Consider the following 16,734-nt stretch of genomic DNA (forward strand, 5'->3'; position numbering starts at 1 on the left):
CAGGGAAAGTCCCTGGCGGGCCGGGCCAGTTTGTTTACCTACGGCGTCCGCAGGTTTGGCTGATTGCAGCTCCAACTAGCCATGGTTCACCGCTCCAGGCCAATGGGGGCTGCGGGAAGCGGTGGCCAGCACATCCCTCGGCCCACACCGCTTCCCGCAGCCCCCATTGGCCTGGAGCGGTGAACCGCGGCCAATGGGAGCCGCAATCGGCCGAACCTGCAGACGCCGCAGGTAAATAAACCGGCCCGGCCCGCCAGGGACTTTCCATGAACAAGTGGCGGACCGGCTTTGAGAACCACTGGCATATAGCATTTAGCACTTACAGTCAGACAATGGAACAGGAGTCTAGTTCCATGGGCCTGACTGCAGAATTGGGGCCTAAGTGAGTGCACAGTTTGCAGATCATTAGCAGTAAACGATAAATCAAAGCAGTAAAGAAAGGACACAAAACCATTATTCTCCTGTTTGAGGTCAGCTGTAGATAATTTTGGCCAGATCCTAAGTTGCTGTAAATCACCATAACTCCTTTGACTTGCGTTGAGGATCTGGCCTTGTGTTATTTCAGCCATGCACTCATTGCATTTCACCTTAAAGAGATCGCTCATTCTCCCCACATTTGGTCACAGTGTTGCATTAGACCTACATGCAAACATGCTGGCATTCAGATGATTGTGGGTATTTCACAGTGACCTCCTAAAAGGCTTCCATGCTATTAGCCCTAGAAAAATATAAATGCACACGTACCACTCTTCCTATTATTCTTTGATGCCCCCCACCCCTGAAATATGCTTTTTTTTTTTTTTATAAGAATAACTGATTTTTGACAATTTGCGGGTGGATTTGAAGGACTTCTCTGAACTGTGTACTTCTTGTGCTGCAAACAGCATTATTAACTCAGATGCTGTGAAACTAGCTCAGGAACAAAAATAAGTGCTTTTCAGGGAAGCACATGTGGTGGACAGCTTTTGTGGGACAAATTCTTCAGCCAATGGGAGTTTGACTTGATTAAGATTTGGCAGAATTTGTCAAGTTGGAGGAGAGTAACAAAGCCATTGGAAATGCTGACGTTGCCTAAGCATTTATACTTGAGGAAGTAATGGAATAATTGGAATAAAAGTTGTCCAGCAATAAGCAAATAAAGTAGAGCAGAGAAAAGCACTTTTGAATGATAAAATAATGAGACAGAAATATTCATGAAGTATTTTTGCAGAATTCTCTAGCAGATTCCAATTTAGTCTTAAAGGTTCATTGAGCCATCTCCATTTTTCCCAGGAGTTCAGACCATGTAGTTTATATACTTGTTCCATGTTATCAAAGAGAAAATTGAGCTCAATCCACATGATGTGTTCACATGCAATACAAGCCTGTTGCAGACTTGTTGTATGTCTGTCTTTGAAAAGGGAACTTACCACAGAGTTCTTCTGTGTCAAGGTTGCTGAAAAGATAAGAATACATAAATATAATTAATCACTGTTCTTTTGCTTTATTTGTAAGGAGTAAGATTCAAAGAGTGACTGGACACTTATATGGATAACATGAATATCCAGAGTTACAACAATTAATATATATAAAGTAGTTTCAGAAGGATAAAAACCTTATGTTTCAGAAGTTATGATAATCTCTAATTATTAGGGACTAGAGTGAGACCTTTGAGGGCCTGATCAATCCACATGTGTCTTCTGCTGAGTTCTTACATCTTCCTCTGAGACATCTGGTATTGGCTGCTGTTGGAGACAGAATACTGAACTAGATGGACCACATGTCTGACCCAATAACGCAATTCCTATGTTCCTTGTTAGTACATAAGAACAGCCATATTGGGTCAGACCAAAGATCCATCCAGCCCAGTATCCTGTCTACTGACAGTGTCCAATGCCAGGTGCCCCAGAGGGAGTGAACCTAACAGGTAATGATCAAGTGATCTCTCTCCTGCCATCCATCTCCACCCTCTGACAAACAGAGGCTAGGGACACCATTCCTTACCCATCCTGGCTAATAGCCATTAATGGACTTAACCACCATGAATTTATCTAGTTCTCTTTTAAACCCTGTTATAGTCTTAGCCTTCACAATCTCCTCAAGCAAGGAGTTCCACAGGTTGACTGTGCGCTGTGTAAAGAACTTCCTTTTATTTGTTTTAAACCTGCTGCCCATTAATTTCATTTGGTGGCCCCTAGTTCTTATATTATGGGAACAAATAAATAACTTTTCCTAATTCACTTTCTCCACACCACTCATGATTTTATATACCTCTATCATATCCCCCCTTAGTCTCCTCTTTTCCAAGCTGAAAAGTCCTAGCCTCTTTAATCTCTCCTCATATGGGACCTGTTCCAAACCCCTAATCATTTTAGTTGCCCTTTTCTGAACTTTTTCTAGTGCCAGTATATCTTTTTTGAGATGAGGAGACCACATCTGTATGCAGCATTCAAGATGTGGGCGTACCATGGACTTATATAAGGGCAATAAGATATTCTCGGTTTTATTCTCTATCCCTTTTTTAATGATTCCTAAAAAGTACACTTTGTAGTATCGGCACCTCAATATAATTGTGACTGGTACTTTAATATCTAAAATACATTGTGGTGCTCACAATAGTATTTGGAGTCATGGATCTTCCATGGATCACAAAACTCTTTACAAACAAGTAAGCCACATCACATTTTTGTGAAGTAGGTAAGTATTATGAAAGTGTAGTACCCTTTTCAGGGACAGGCTGATGCCGATAGCCTGCAGATAATCAAGGAGGCCCTGCCCCACCCTGAGGGCTGAGCCATATAAACAGGGCCAGGAAGCAGAGTTGACTCAGCCGAGCAAAGTAGAGTGGGGAATAGAAGCCAGGTAGGCTGCAATGGGTGAGTACGCCTATGCAACAAAAAAAGACTCATGTCAGGGAGTCTCAGAACCCAGGTCAGCTGACTCAAGACTCACGCTGCGGGGGAAAAAATAGCAGTGTAGGCGAGGCTTGGACTCTGGGTTTTGCTGGGTTTCAGAGACTGGGCTCCAGCCTGGGCCCAAATGTCTACACTGCTATATTTAGCTCCACTGTGCAAGCCAAAGTCAGTTGACCCAGCTCTGAGACTTGCTGCTGTGGGTTGTGATTTTTGGTGTGTAGATAAGCCCCCAAGCACCACAGAGAAGCCTAACCTGACTTGGAGACTGGTGAGTGGACTGTAAGTTTGGGAGCCCTGAAACAGGGTCCTGATGAACAATTTGTTACAATGATTCCTGTCATGAAACCTGATTAAAAAGGGGATATGGTATTTTTGTGAATATGGCTTCTTGCCTCGGGTGGCTAAAGAAAATCTTTTGCTGCTGCACTGGGTGAAATTAAAGTGGGGCACACCGGTAGCGCCATACTGGGCGGTAAGGGGATGTGTAGGGACTGCCCACACCTTTACATACCCATTTCACAGACTAGTAAACTAAGGCACTTGGCAATCACACAGTGAGTCAAGGCTGAGCTGCCAATTTAACCCAGGAGTCCTAACACCCAGTCCCTGGCTCTGTTCATGATAGAACTTCCTTCCATTAATTACAAAGACTGAGATTGTCTCCTATATGGGGAAAACAGTCAACAGTGGCTCAGGAGGTTTACTCTCGGTATTGTTTCATCGGGGGCGGGGTTCTGTTTTGCAGGAGAAGCAGAGGTTCAGCCCCCAAGATTCCTCTGGGTCCCTGCACCAGCTCTGACCAATAGCTGCACTGCCTGGCCATTCCCTGCTGCCCCTTGAGGAAGGAGATGTTTCTCATCAGGGATTCAATCAGCATTAGCTTCTACAAAGAATCCCACCCTGGAGCAGTGGGTAGTGATGATGAGGGAAGGATGTATGTTCCTCTGTGTTCCTGGTCCTTCACTTTCTGCCTCCAACCCCCAGCATTCCCTCTCCTTCTCCAAGGAGGGGCTATCACAGGGATTGGGGGAATAGAAGGGATCATGCTTGAAGGTTGCACTCTTTCTTCATTGGTCCCCTGGTCAGGGATCTGCGCAATATTCAGACACTCTGGCCAGCTCTTAAAGTTGTAACTAATACATAGCACTTGTTTAGGCTTGGCTTTAAAGTTAGGTTTAAAGTTAGGCTTTACAAGAGGAAATGAAGAATTAATCTCTCATCTGCTACAAGCTGCTCAGCTACTGATAACTTCTCAGTGGAAAAAAGAAAAATGCCCAACAGTAAAGAAATGGTTCAAACATATGGGAGGTTGTGGTTATGGAAAATTAACACATCAGTTCCATACCTAACCAAAAGACATTTGGTTACTTTAAATTCCATACTCAAAGTACATCTATCTGCAGAACCCCACCCCCCCCCAGTACACCTGTGCAATTATTTTATTTTTATTTTTTGAATATCAACATTTGATAGACATGCCTGGTCTGTTAAATGTGCATATGGACACTTTGCTCAGTTTAATAAAATTACTAGAAAGGATATATTATAGTTGTAATGATGCTCACTCTGTAATATGATAACACCCTGTTAAACAGAAATCTCTGACTATATTTCTGTATAATGTTTTTGTAAACAAAAACTAACTGGTGTGTGTATGGGTTTTTTTTTTATATTTAGGATGGTAAGGATTTATAAACATGTTAAAATTTCCTAAATAAATAGTTTAAAAATTAGTTGATTTAAGAAAAATCCATCTGAAGGCTTTTCTTTCCATTTTGGGATTAGAAATTGGTTTGAGTTACTTTAGTGAACCATTAGGTATATTTATTGTCATCTAGCTGTGTTTCTCCTGCTCCTGAAATCTTTTTTTTTTTTTTTTTTTTATCTCTCTGCCTGGAAGCGACAGACAGTCCAGTTTGGACTATCTCCTTTTATCATTTGCTTCTGATATATTAGCATGTCTGCTCCGTTGAAGAATCTTTACACTGAATTAAATGTAGCTTTCACAGGATCATGTTTTTGCTGTGTATTTCTGCTGTAATGCAGTAGGGAGTGTGAAGTGCAGTGTTGTTTTAACAGTCAATGGAGGTTATTGTTAAAACATACTCCCCATTACACACATAATGCAGGATTGCTGAACTTAACTGACACTTGCTCACAGTTTGTAGTTTTTTACCTAAATTAGTATATTTTTCAATGTTTTTTATCGAAGGAAACTTGTGTCTCATTGCCACAATTACAAGCTGTTGGGTATGCAACTGAAACCTTTACAAAATGAGTGAAAATTACAGAGAGAGGGATAAAGCTATTAGAAGTGATTTTCTAGGTCTTGGGGGTGTCAATCCAGTGAAATACCAGGAATTAAATTAGCTTGCAAAAACTAAAGAATCCAATGTAATTTAAGATCTAACAGTTCAGCATCCAGACACTTCTTTCACATGGCAAAAAATAAAACCTGAAGCATACTGTACTGTAGAGCAGAAGGAATGTTTTCTTTTTTGATACCTTCTATCTTTCTGTCATTCTTTCTTCCTTCTCTTCCCCCCCCCCCGCTCGCTCTCTCTCTCTCTGCAGCCTAGTACCACTGTCAGCCTACTATCTTTACTAATGCACCAAATAGAAATAATAAATATTAGAACCTTATTGAATCAACTTAGTGGTACACAATCAATGTCAGTCATTTTTTACTTATGTTGGTTACCCTTCCAGTACATTGAATGAAATTTAATTGGTCTACAGTCCTCTGTTGTTAATGCATCTCTACTTGGTAATTTCTTAAAATAAAGATTAAAAAATGCAATAACAAAAAACCCCTCCAAGAATAAAAATGAAGATGAGAAGGATGTTCAGAAACGCAGTTTTCAGTGAAAATGTATGCTTTACAGATATGGGAATTCACAAAAGTTAAAGGAAGAGTGCAGAGGCAGATAAATCCATTTTGTTTCCTGAAGCTAATCATGGAGTGAGACTCATTTTCATCCCATCAAATGGAGGGATTCTTTTAAGTAGGGCTGAAATGCTATATTATTTTCAATACCTGGAAGTCCAGATTTTCTGTCCTGCAGGAATTTTAATAATTGAAAGAACATTATTTAAATAACTTAAAATTCCCTTATTTACATGCATCCTTCCTTTGCACTTCACACCCAGGTTTTTCTCTGTTAGGTGACACTCTTGATTGCAATATTGAATATAATAGATTCTAAGGCCAGAAGGGACATTGTGATGATCTGTTCTGACCTCAAACGTAGCGTTGCCACCTATTCAGGTTTTCCCAGGATCATCCTTTTTGTGGTAGTTGTTCCAGGAAATCTGTAAGGGTGCTCAATATATGCTAACAGCTGTCTAATTTTATGGGCTCCAGACCATCCCAAATATCCTGTGTTTTTGTACATCAGAAGTGGCAATCCTACTCCTACATACCACAGGGCAAAGAGCCTCACACAGTTATTTCTGCATCAAGCCCATAACTTCTGTTTGAGCCACACTATAAGTTATGGGAGGAGATGTACCTGTTCCAGAAACCCACCTTTCATGCTGACTGCCTGGTTCTTGCTGACTTTCTTCAGCAGAGGCCTGCCCTCTTGCAGGAACTTTTTCTGAGCCTGCCTTTTGAACATGGCAGAGGTATGTCATTGCTAAAGCTGGCTGCAGCAGCACCCTCTCTTCCATGTGGTAAGTTCTTAATTCCCATTATGTTTCCCTTTTCCTACTCTTGAGGAGATGGTACATTCTTCTCACTCCCATACTACAGCCAGAAAAGTCCCTTATCTCTTCATCAGTGCGGTCCTTTCAGGTTAACCTGCAAAATCACCCTTCCCCATCCCTGATGAAGACTATCTGTATTCTGAGTGGATCCAACTTTAGGAGCAAATGGTTAGCTGCTTTGCCAACTTTTCCTCACTCCCACACCTTCTGCCCATGCCAGTCATCAGTGGCTTTCACATACTAGCTCTGTGTTGTATGAGGGCAAACCTCCATATTATATAAGGGCAAACAGAAGGCAATTTCCAGGGTCGCACAATACAGGGAGAAGAGCATTAAATGGGGCCTAACTCACCAGGGGACATCAGCAGAGGCACACACCCTCAGCATGGCCTCTTTAGGTATTAGTTAGTGGGGTGTGTCTACACCACCTTTCTCTTGAAATTACAACCACCTTCTGACTGCTCTCGTTCACACCAACCCACTGCCACCAATTTTGTCCAGCTGAAGAATAGGTGCAGTGTATGTGCACCTCACTCATTAAACCTCACTTCTTTTATACTGATTGATGTTTCCGTCTATCTAAGGTACTTATCTAAGTGCCTCACAGTCGCTGAGTATATTTAGCCTCACAAAAATCCTGTGAGTTTGGGAAGTGCTATGATCCCCATTTTACAGATGGGGAAATGAGAGACAACCAGACAGTGATTTGCCCAAGGTCAAGCAGGAAGGCTCTGGCAGACACAGAATCAAACCTAGGGATCACACTAGTGCCCAAATCACTGTACCATCCTTCCTTGTCTATTGTACCTACTACCCATTGAAGTCCCATTGTCCTTTGTGTCCAGACGAGTTAAACAGTAGGCTCTTCAGGGCAGAGTCCCTGTAATTTTGTATGTCTGTGATTGTTAGATACTATCAACATTAATAATATGTATCTTCAATCAGCACAGGCATGAGTAAACCTGGAACATTTTGTTCTTCCCAAAAAGGCATAGCTAGCTGCAGAATCCCATGTAAGTAATTGGGGACTTAGAGGAGATTGGGGGGTAGAGGTGGAAAATGCTCAGCACAGGGTTGTGTCTGCAACATAACAACTCAGATTTGCAGTGCACAACTTTTCAATGTTCCCATTGGTATACATGCCAAGGAATGCCATAGTGTAGACTCCAGTCTGGTAATGCTGAACATATGTTATTTACAATATTTTCCAGATGACTGGCATTCTGATTCCAACACTACAGTCATTCTGATTCGTGATGAGCATACTAGGCACAGTGTATAGTGGAGAGCATACTTGACACATCAGCACAATTATTTTCAGAATCTCTGCTGCCTGTTACACACAGTATTTTTCACCTGCCTGACTTTCTCTCTTAAAACCCTCTGTGCCTAATATCATGAAGTTATTTTTAAGGACTATTTTAGGTATTCTTTTGAATACTCTTCCCCACCCACATTACATAGTTGAACATACCTAATATCCAATAGAAGACCAGTCTACCCTTGAGCTAGATTCAGTGAGGGTAAGTGCTGGCAGAGGTCCCTGATGGCAGACTCTCCAGGAATCCAAGATGTGGCAGTGCAAAGTAACTACAACCTGTTCTTGGCTCCTCCTTTATGAGGGCTTCCCACAAAGAGGGCCTGGCTAATGCACTGATTCAGTGCTACTCTAGAATATCCACCACCTAAACTCACACAGAATCTTGTTGGGATTAAAGCTACCTCCAGCCCAGCAGATAACCAGCACAGGGCAGTTGCATTCAGGATCTCCATGGGCTGCAGTGAGTTTTGCTGGCACAGGGAAATGTAATTTACATTTGCTCATTATAGGAAGCAGTTATGCACAAGGTAGACATAATGATGTAAAGAGGATTACATAAACAGACTTTATTGAAAGCTCTGAATAGTATTTCAAAGATTTTCATGAGCCAGCGTCATTTAGACATTTCGCTACCAATGACTGTAGTCTCATAATAAGGATTTAGAAATTCATTGCTTAGTTATTAAAATCTCTTTGTGTTCTGCAGTCATTCTGCTGTGGGGGATTATTGTTTAATTCTGGTAGTTGGACTCATCTGTTTCTTCCTCATGTTCATGATCCTAAGCTCATTGTGGTAGTGGCGGGAACTCTGGGGCAGGTATCCCTTATTGTTATGCAGACGTAGCCTTCGAATAATTAGTTATCACTCTGTGTGATGTGGTTACAACAGAGAATGAAATTGTCCTGAATAATGAATTGAGACAATATAATATACAATACTCAGACAACCAAATATACACTATAAACTGCTCCCTTGCACCAGAGGGTGATTCACAAGAATGCAATGACTATGCAGCTGACTATGCTAAATAAAACTTCATCAGTCTAGTCATCAAAGCTCCAAATATATCTATGATGCTAATAAGAGCCTTAAGAGAACTATAAAAAATGGCTGCACATATGAAAAAAAGTAAAGTCCTCAACAATGACTACAGAGCCAACACAAAGAGGGAAACAAGGACTATCTATATCTTTTCTGAAAGTAGAGCTGAGCAGAATTTGGAATTTTTATCCCAGGGGAAATTCCAGTAGTTGTCCCCCGAATGGGGACAAAAAATTCAAATTTCACAATTTTTTGCAGTTCAGAAATTCTAGACATTTTTTATCTGGAAGTGTCAAAATGTTTTGTTTCAACATTTTTGATTGAAATAAAACATTTCAGTGTTCCTGAACTTGAAATGTTTTGTTTTGGTTTATTGAACTGACCTGAAATGCTTCAGTCTGAGTCAGTTTAACATTAAATTGCACTGTTCAGTAGTGGCACAGAGCCTCATGGGAGTTGTAGGTTGGGAGCCTGATGTTCCATTCTCCTCTATAGGCCATGCTCCCTGGTAGGACTATATCTTCACTGATGCTCCTAGAGTCTTATGACTCTCCTGATGCACCATACAGCTTGGTTGGAGGGAAAGCCATGTTGTATTATGGGAGATACAGTCTTCCTGGGAGCATGGCCTGGTGGAAATAATGGGGTCCTGAACTACAACTCCCACAATGCAATGTGCTGATAGAAAAATGTAGTTTAATGTTTTATTGAACTGATTCAAAACATTTGGGCCAGGACAACAAAATGAAATATTCCAATTTCGGTAAAACTGCCTCAAAGCAAAATACTGTGTTTAGATTTTTCCCAGAGGAAAATTGAAAACTTTTCTTCAAAACTGAAATTTTCCTCTTCAAAATTTCAGATTTGCAGAAATTGCGTTTTCCTTTGGAAAATCATTCCAACAGAAAATTCCCAATCAGCTTTATTTGCACCCCGTTCAGAGAAGCTGTATCAGCATCAGAGCTGCGCAAAACATTATGAGCTTTGACATCTTGTATGTCCACATTATTGTGTATAGCTTTGGCGGTTCATGAAATATTGGACCTTAAAATCAGATCATCCTGATTACCATCTTGCCTTTTCCTCCACACTTAGTTTTAGAGCTGGTCAATGCTATATATAATCTGAATGTTTATAATCCCTATTGACAAACAGAATAAAATATTAATCTCTGGTTCTGGGAGTTGATGAGAATATTGCTGCAAAATTCATGCTTGAAGTGAAGTTTAAGCAAAATGACCCAATTTTAAAAGGTGGCATCACCTCATTTATTATACTTTTTTCCATTCTATTTGTTGTTGATTGTTAAATATGTACATATAACTTTTCAACAGTTCCATAAAATTTTAAGGAAAAGTTAGTATTTGTCCATCAACTGCAATTCAGCAAATTGGAGAGACTGTTTGTGTTCCATTCTGCTGCTTTCGTAAAGCCTGTCTTATTTCCATATTTTATTTGGGAGGAAAAAGGATGAGAGTTCAATATTTTCTCCCTTTAACTTTATTGGGCAGTTGTAAATCCTCTTGCATATGGAATCAGAATGTCAGCAGCAGCATGGGACTCAGCTGGACTCTCTGATTTTGATGGAAAACCAGGTAAGGGATAAATATTGACCATTCTTAAAGTTTTGCTGAACTATTGAAGTTTTATAGTTTACATTCAGTAACCCTCACAACTGGCACTAACTTGCACATTTTTTGTAGGCCTGGCAGCGTCACTATCATCTTGTGTTATTTGTATGCCATTGTATTGAATAAGTGTAGTACACTAAACTCCAGGGTAATGCAGATTGAGTGGACCACAGGATCAGAGGGCTGGATCATGACACATTGCTACTTGCCCAGTGTTAGAGGCCTGACGTATCCTCTCGGTCTTAGTATGGAGCAAGTTTGGGGCACATTAGAAAGACAGTGAGGAAAAGTTTGCCAAGTCTCTTTTGTGATCACACAGAGGAATTGGATCATCAGGAATGTTAATTTGGTACCTTTCATGAGAATTAAAAGAGGGACAGATTCTCTGCTGTGTCCAAGATCCGCTCAGTGCAACAGAGTGGAGTGGCAGGAAGGTGGTTATGGCTTCTTGATTCTCTGCCCAACTCTGCTCTATCCCTCACATAGTTTAGAGTAGCCTAGGCATAAGTTACAATAGCTCCAACTGGCAAGGTCCCCAAGTGACTGTTCACTATGTGGGGGTAGCTGGGCAGCACTGTACTTTGTCCATGTGCCTGCCATCACATATCCCCAGCACTACTTCTATGCCATGTCTGCAGCGGAGTAGCTCCGACGCTGGCTATGCCAGCTCTTCACCCATGGGGATTTGCATGCAGTTTCTGTTCCTTTTGCACAGCAGAGTGGAGCTGAAAATGTGGCCCAGTATCTTTAAAATAAATCTTCAAGAATTATTACCCACTGGCCCATTTCAGTCAGCTGTGGGTAATGCAGTTATCACACTGTGTCCTCCTGTCAATCATGAACATAGAAACCTGGTTACAGTCTGATGGCAGTTCTTATTTTGTAACCCTGACAGATATTCTTGTCATCTTCTGACAACTTTTCCCAAGGATGCCATTATTAGAACAATTATTGTGCAAGTGTAGAAGGCACTAGCGGGAGTATTTGCATTTGTAATGAGCGCCAGAAATTATTCACTGTAACCAAGAACTATTTCAGAGACTCCCACTGGATGGAAGCATGGGCTCCTTGTCATTTACAATAAAATTAAGGCTGGGTTTGAGGGCTCAGAATTAGTGACAGCCTGAAAATATGTACATAGAATGTGTCCAAGAAAATGTATCACAATCTGGCCTAATGAATCAGTGGTGCATAGAGCTACTATTATGGCAAAAAGACATGCTTTCAGAACGGTGTGTTTTGGAACTTTGAAAACTGGGGACAAGGAAGGGCTTGGATGGCCCAGAGTAAATGGGTTAACTTTTAAAATTCCAACAGACTGAAATTAATATCTGAGGTACTGCTCAAGCTGTGATTCTAACGTGCGGCCATGAAAGAGGCCTTGCATCTTGGTTTAATGCGGCAAAGGTGCCCATGAGGGAATCTGAAAGGCAGGGCTGCCCAGAGGGGGGGAGGGGAGCAAGTGGGGCAATTTGCCCTGGGCCCCACACAAGAGTTTTCAGGGGCCCCCACAACAGTTTTTGGCAGGTCTTCGGCGGCAGGTCCTTCAGTGCCACCGAACACAGTGAAGGACCCGCTGCCGAAGACCTGGAGCTTCTTCTGCTCCGGGTCTTCAGCGGCAATTCAGCGGCGGGGGCTCCTTCCGCTCTGGATCTTCGGTGGCAGTTTGGCAGCGGGTCCTTCACTCACTCCGGGACCCGCTGCCGAAGTGCCCCGAAGACCCGGAGCAGAAGGACCCCCGCAACCGAAGACCCCAGGCCCCCTGAATCCTCTGGGCAGCCCATCAAATGTTCACTTGCTGGATGTATCCTAGGTACAGTAATTTTATTCTCATTCTTCCCTACTGAACTGCAGCTTTGAGTTACTTAGCAGCCATAAGCATAAATCAAGAATTTCATTTTCTTCTCTAGGATAATTTGCAAGTGCGAGGCATCACACAATGGATGGTTTAAGGCTGTTTGACATGTACATGATTCTTACACTTGCATAACAAAACTTTGTAAGGTTCAATGAATACTTTGATCCTTTTCTGAGCCAATGTGTTAATATCAGACATTTTATGTAACCTGCCCTTTTCAGCAATTGTGTGCGATGCTAATTAGTGACATTTTGGTTTTCTTCATGCACGTGAACTTGTGTTCTGGGTTGGAAAACTGTATTAATAGGGACTCAGCATTCATACTGCATTGTCCAAGTTGTCTTTCTCTTCACTAACCCAATCAGATTTCTGGCATGTTGCCACATGCCTCCATCATACTGTCTCCTGATGAGAGAGTCTTCAAAGGCAAAAGGGGTCTATGGAAAGCCCTAAAAATTAATTTTCTGCATTTCTATTGGTATGAAAGATCAAGCAATGTCTGATACTTGCCAGCTGCAAAGTCAGGCATAAAATATTGTATCATGTAAGAATACAAAACCTCATCACTATTTCAAAACTGAAACTTTTGTATTAGCTATGGGTATGTTCTGTCAAGTGACTATGGTAAAAAGTCACACTCTTAAAAGCCCACGAAAGCTTATGTTCTAATAAATTTGTTAGTCTCCACAAGTACCACAAGTACTCCTGTTCTTTTTACTCTTAAAAGGAACCTTATTAGCCCTCCCTCCTGCCTGACTTCTTGATACCCACTAAGGGGAAGTGGATGGGGGAGAAGCAGCAGATGTGGTATATCTTGACTTTAGTAAGGCTTTTGAAACTATCTTGCATGATCGTCTCAAAAGAAACTATGGATATATAATCTAGATGGAGCTACTATAAGGTGAGTGTAAAACTGGTTGGAAAACTGTTCCCAGAGACTAGTTATCAGCATAGAGAGTACATTTATAAAGTTTGTGGCTGATATCAAGTTGGGAGGGGTTACAAGTGCTTTGGAGGATAGAATTAAAATTCAGAATGCTCTGGACAAACTGGATAAATGGTCTGAAGTAAATAGGATGAAATTCAATAAGGACAAATGCAAAGTACTCCACATAGGAAAAAACAGTTGACACATACAAAATGGTAAATGACTGTCTAGGAAGGAGTACTGTGGAGAGGGATGTGGGGGCATGGGTGGTCGTGAACCCCCCCTTTGGGGAGGTTAGCCCGCCAGTCCCCCCCCCCCGCAAGCTGGAACCCCGAGGCCCACCCTGCAGCCGGAGGAGCCCCAGCCCGCCCACCCCAGCAATACCGGCCACCCCGTCACTCCCCCAGCGCCTGGCTAAGCTGCCAGCCCCCGGAGTGCCGGCCTGGCCCCCTGGAGCGCCGGCCTGGTCTCAGCACCCAACCAAGCTGCCAGCCCCCTGAGAACTGGGCCAGGCCACTGGCCTGCACCTCCCCACTCCTGCAGGCCAACCCGAGCGCTGCTGCTGGCTGCCGGTGGATCCAAGCTCCTGGCAGCTGGCTGAAGCTGAGCCCAAGATGACTTCAGGGTAGAGGGGCAAGGAGGGTGGGGCCTCCCAGGGGAACATGTGCGGGGCCACGGCATGGAGCAGGGAAGGCTTAACCTGCCCCAGCCTTTAATACCCACCGCCCATGTGTGGGGGTCATAGTGGATTACAAGCTAAATATGAGTCAACATTGTAACCCTGTTGCAAAAAAAGCAAATGTCATTCTGGGATGGATTAGCAGGAGTGCTGTAAGCAAGACATGAGAAGTAATTCTTCCACTCTATTCCATGTTGATATGGCCTCAACTGGAGTGTTGTGTCCGGTCTTGGGCACCACATTTCAGGAAAGATGTGGACAGATTGGAGAAAGTTCAGAGGAGAGCAACAAAAATGATTAAAGGTCTAGAGAACATGACCTATGGGGGAAGATTGAAAAAACTGTGTTTGTTTAGTCTGGAGAAGAGAAGACTGAGAGGGGACATAACAGTTTTTCAAGTACATAAAAGGTTGTTACAAGGAGGAGGAAGAAAAATTGTTCTTGTTAACCTCTGAGGATAGGACAAGAAGCAACGGGCTTAAATTGCAGCAAGGGAGGTTTAGGTTGGACATTAGGAAAAACTTACCAACTCTCAGGGTGGTTAAACACTGGAATAAATTGCCTAGGGAGGTTATGGAATCTCCATCATTTTATGTTTATAAGAGCAGATTAGACAAACACCTGTCAGGGATGGTCTAGATAACTTAGTCCTGCCTTGAGTGCCGGAGACTGGATTAGATGGTCCTTTTCTATGATTCTATGGGGGTACACACTTCATAGCTTCTGTGGGCTGAGTTTGTTGCACACACTGGAGGCTTTTTTGATTCCTCCATTCCCCTCCATAAGCTCTTTGTGTGCTATCCTCCCCTCCCGTTCTAGTTCAGCGACTCCCCCCCAATCTCCCATCTGCCTGGGGTTATGTGTGCCCCCCATTCCTCCTCCTCCTCCCTTACCACGGTCCCCCATTCTCCCTTGCATGCTGGTGACTACGTGCTGCAGCCCCATCCCTATTCTCCCCTCCCAGTATACCAGGGTCCCCCATTCTCTGCCCGATGTCAGAGACTGTGTGCATGCCCCCATCTCCCCTTCTCCTCCCACCATTATTTGTCTGGGAGATAAATCATTCAGGGTGCCAAAATGCCAAGTCTATTGGGAGAATAAGCAGAGGTTCTGTTATGCTGGAGGGCATTAGTGGCTAGCTGTGACACTCTGTGCCTCAGGGGAATACCCTGCACCCCCATGTTCATCCTTATAAAGTGATTGTGTGGTATCCAATGCAGTTTGTCATGTCGGGTGTCTTCGGCAGGCTCACAATGCACTGAGCATTGTTGTTATAGTAATATTATAGGTTGTAATTTCATGTACAAAGTTATGAGGCTGAAAATGTGTCCTCATGGCTTAAAACAAGCCCAGGCAAAAACTCTCCAGTAGCAGAGGCCCAGGCAAAACTCTCAAGGAGCAGAGGGGGCAGTTCACACCTCATCAGGGCATGTATGGGACAAATCTGGCCCAGCTTCACAGGAACACAGGACACTGGCCTAGGCAGCCACAAACGATCTGTTGAACTCTCGAGTGAGTCACCCCCCTTCCCTTGGTCAGTTTGGGACTATGATGAGGTAATGCTCACCTGACTCTGAAAGGGGGGGGGGGTCAAAGCCAAGAGGGAAGAAAGAACATGATAAAAGGGAGAGACGTTTGCCATGCTCGCTCTCTCTTCCACCTCCATCTACAGACACCACTACCAGCATGACTGAAGTGCTGCTCAAAGGCAAGAGCCTGGCTGAAGGGCAACCAGCCAGCCTGTGGTGAGAAGCATCCAAGTTTGTAAGGGCATTGAAAGTGTTAAGATCAACTTAGAATGCGTTTTGCTTTTATTTCTTTTGACCAAATCTGACTTGTTGTGCTTTGACTTATAATCACTTAAATATATAGCTTTTGTAGTTAATAAATTTGTTTGTTTAGTCTACCTGAACAGTGTGTTTGGTTTGAAGCATGTCAGAGACTCCCCTTGGGATAACAAGCCTGGTACATATCAATTTCTTTGTTAAATTGATGAACTCATATAAGCTTGCAGTGTCCAGCGGGCATTACTGGACACTGCAAGATGGAGGCTCCTAGGGTTGTGTCTGGGACTGGAGATATTGGCTAGTGTCATTCAGTTGCACAATCCAAGCAGCGGCTGGCCAAAAGTGCTCACTCAAATAGCTGGGAGCAGCTTGCATTCTAGAGGCTGTGTGTGAACAGCCCGGGAGTGGGGGTTCTCACAGCAGAGCAGGATAAAACTGGCTCCCAGAGTTGAGGATTGGAGTGACCTAGCAGATCACCGGTCCAGAGAACACCAGGGGAATGTCACAGTGCCATCAACCAGTTCTTTGGTCTATAGACAATTGAGAGGTGTTTGAAGTGGTGGCTGTGCTAAACAGATGGCAGGATCCATGTGTCCTAGATTTTCTTCCTTTGAGTTTTCTGATTTTCCCCAAAATCAATAGGGTTCCCGCCACTGGTGCCTGGACTGTTCCCTGAAATGTTGGAATTGATCAGATGCAGCATTCAAAATTTGTCACATAATACTTATATAATGCCAACACCCCTGTGTGGGTTGTCAGCAGCAGGGATCAAATCTGGGATCTGTTGAGCTTAATGCATGGGCCTCTATTTCCTGAGCTAAAAGATAGTTCTCTCTTAATCAAGCCTGTAGCAGGCTCATCGGTCTCTAGCTTGCCTAGCCACCAC

The 16,734-nt window shown here is 43.0% G+C and overlaps 1 protein-coding gene across 1 annotated transcript in view; it reads right to left on the reverse strand.

Moving 5' to 3' along the window:
- NECAB1 (N-terminal EF-hand calcium binding protein 1) overlaps positions 1 to 16,734 on the reverse strand; it is a 128,722-nt gene that overhangs the window by 69,011 nt on the left and 42,977 nt on the right. The window contains exon 4 of the mRNA XM_054016602.1: positions 1,410 to 1,435. Coding sequence (XP_053872577.1) covers positions 1,410 to 1,435 — 26 coding nt within the window. The remainder of the gene's footprint in view (positions 1 to 1,409; positions 1,436 to 16,734) is intronic.

The sequence above is a fragment of the Malaclemys terrapin genome, chromosome 2 (genome assembly GCF_027887155.1).
Source record: "Malaclemys terrapin pileata isolate rMalTer1 chromosome 2, rMalTer1.hap1, whole genome shotgun sequence".
Taxonomy (NCBI): domain Eukaryota; kingdom Metazoa; phylum Chordata; order Testudines; family Emydidae; genus Malaclemys; species Malaclemys terrapin.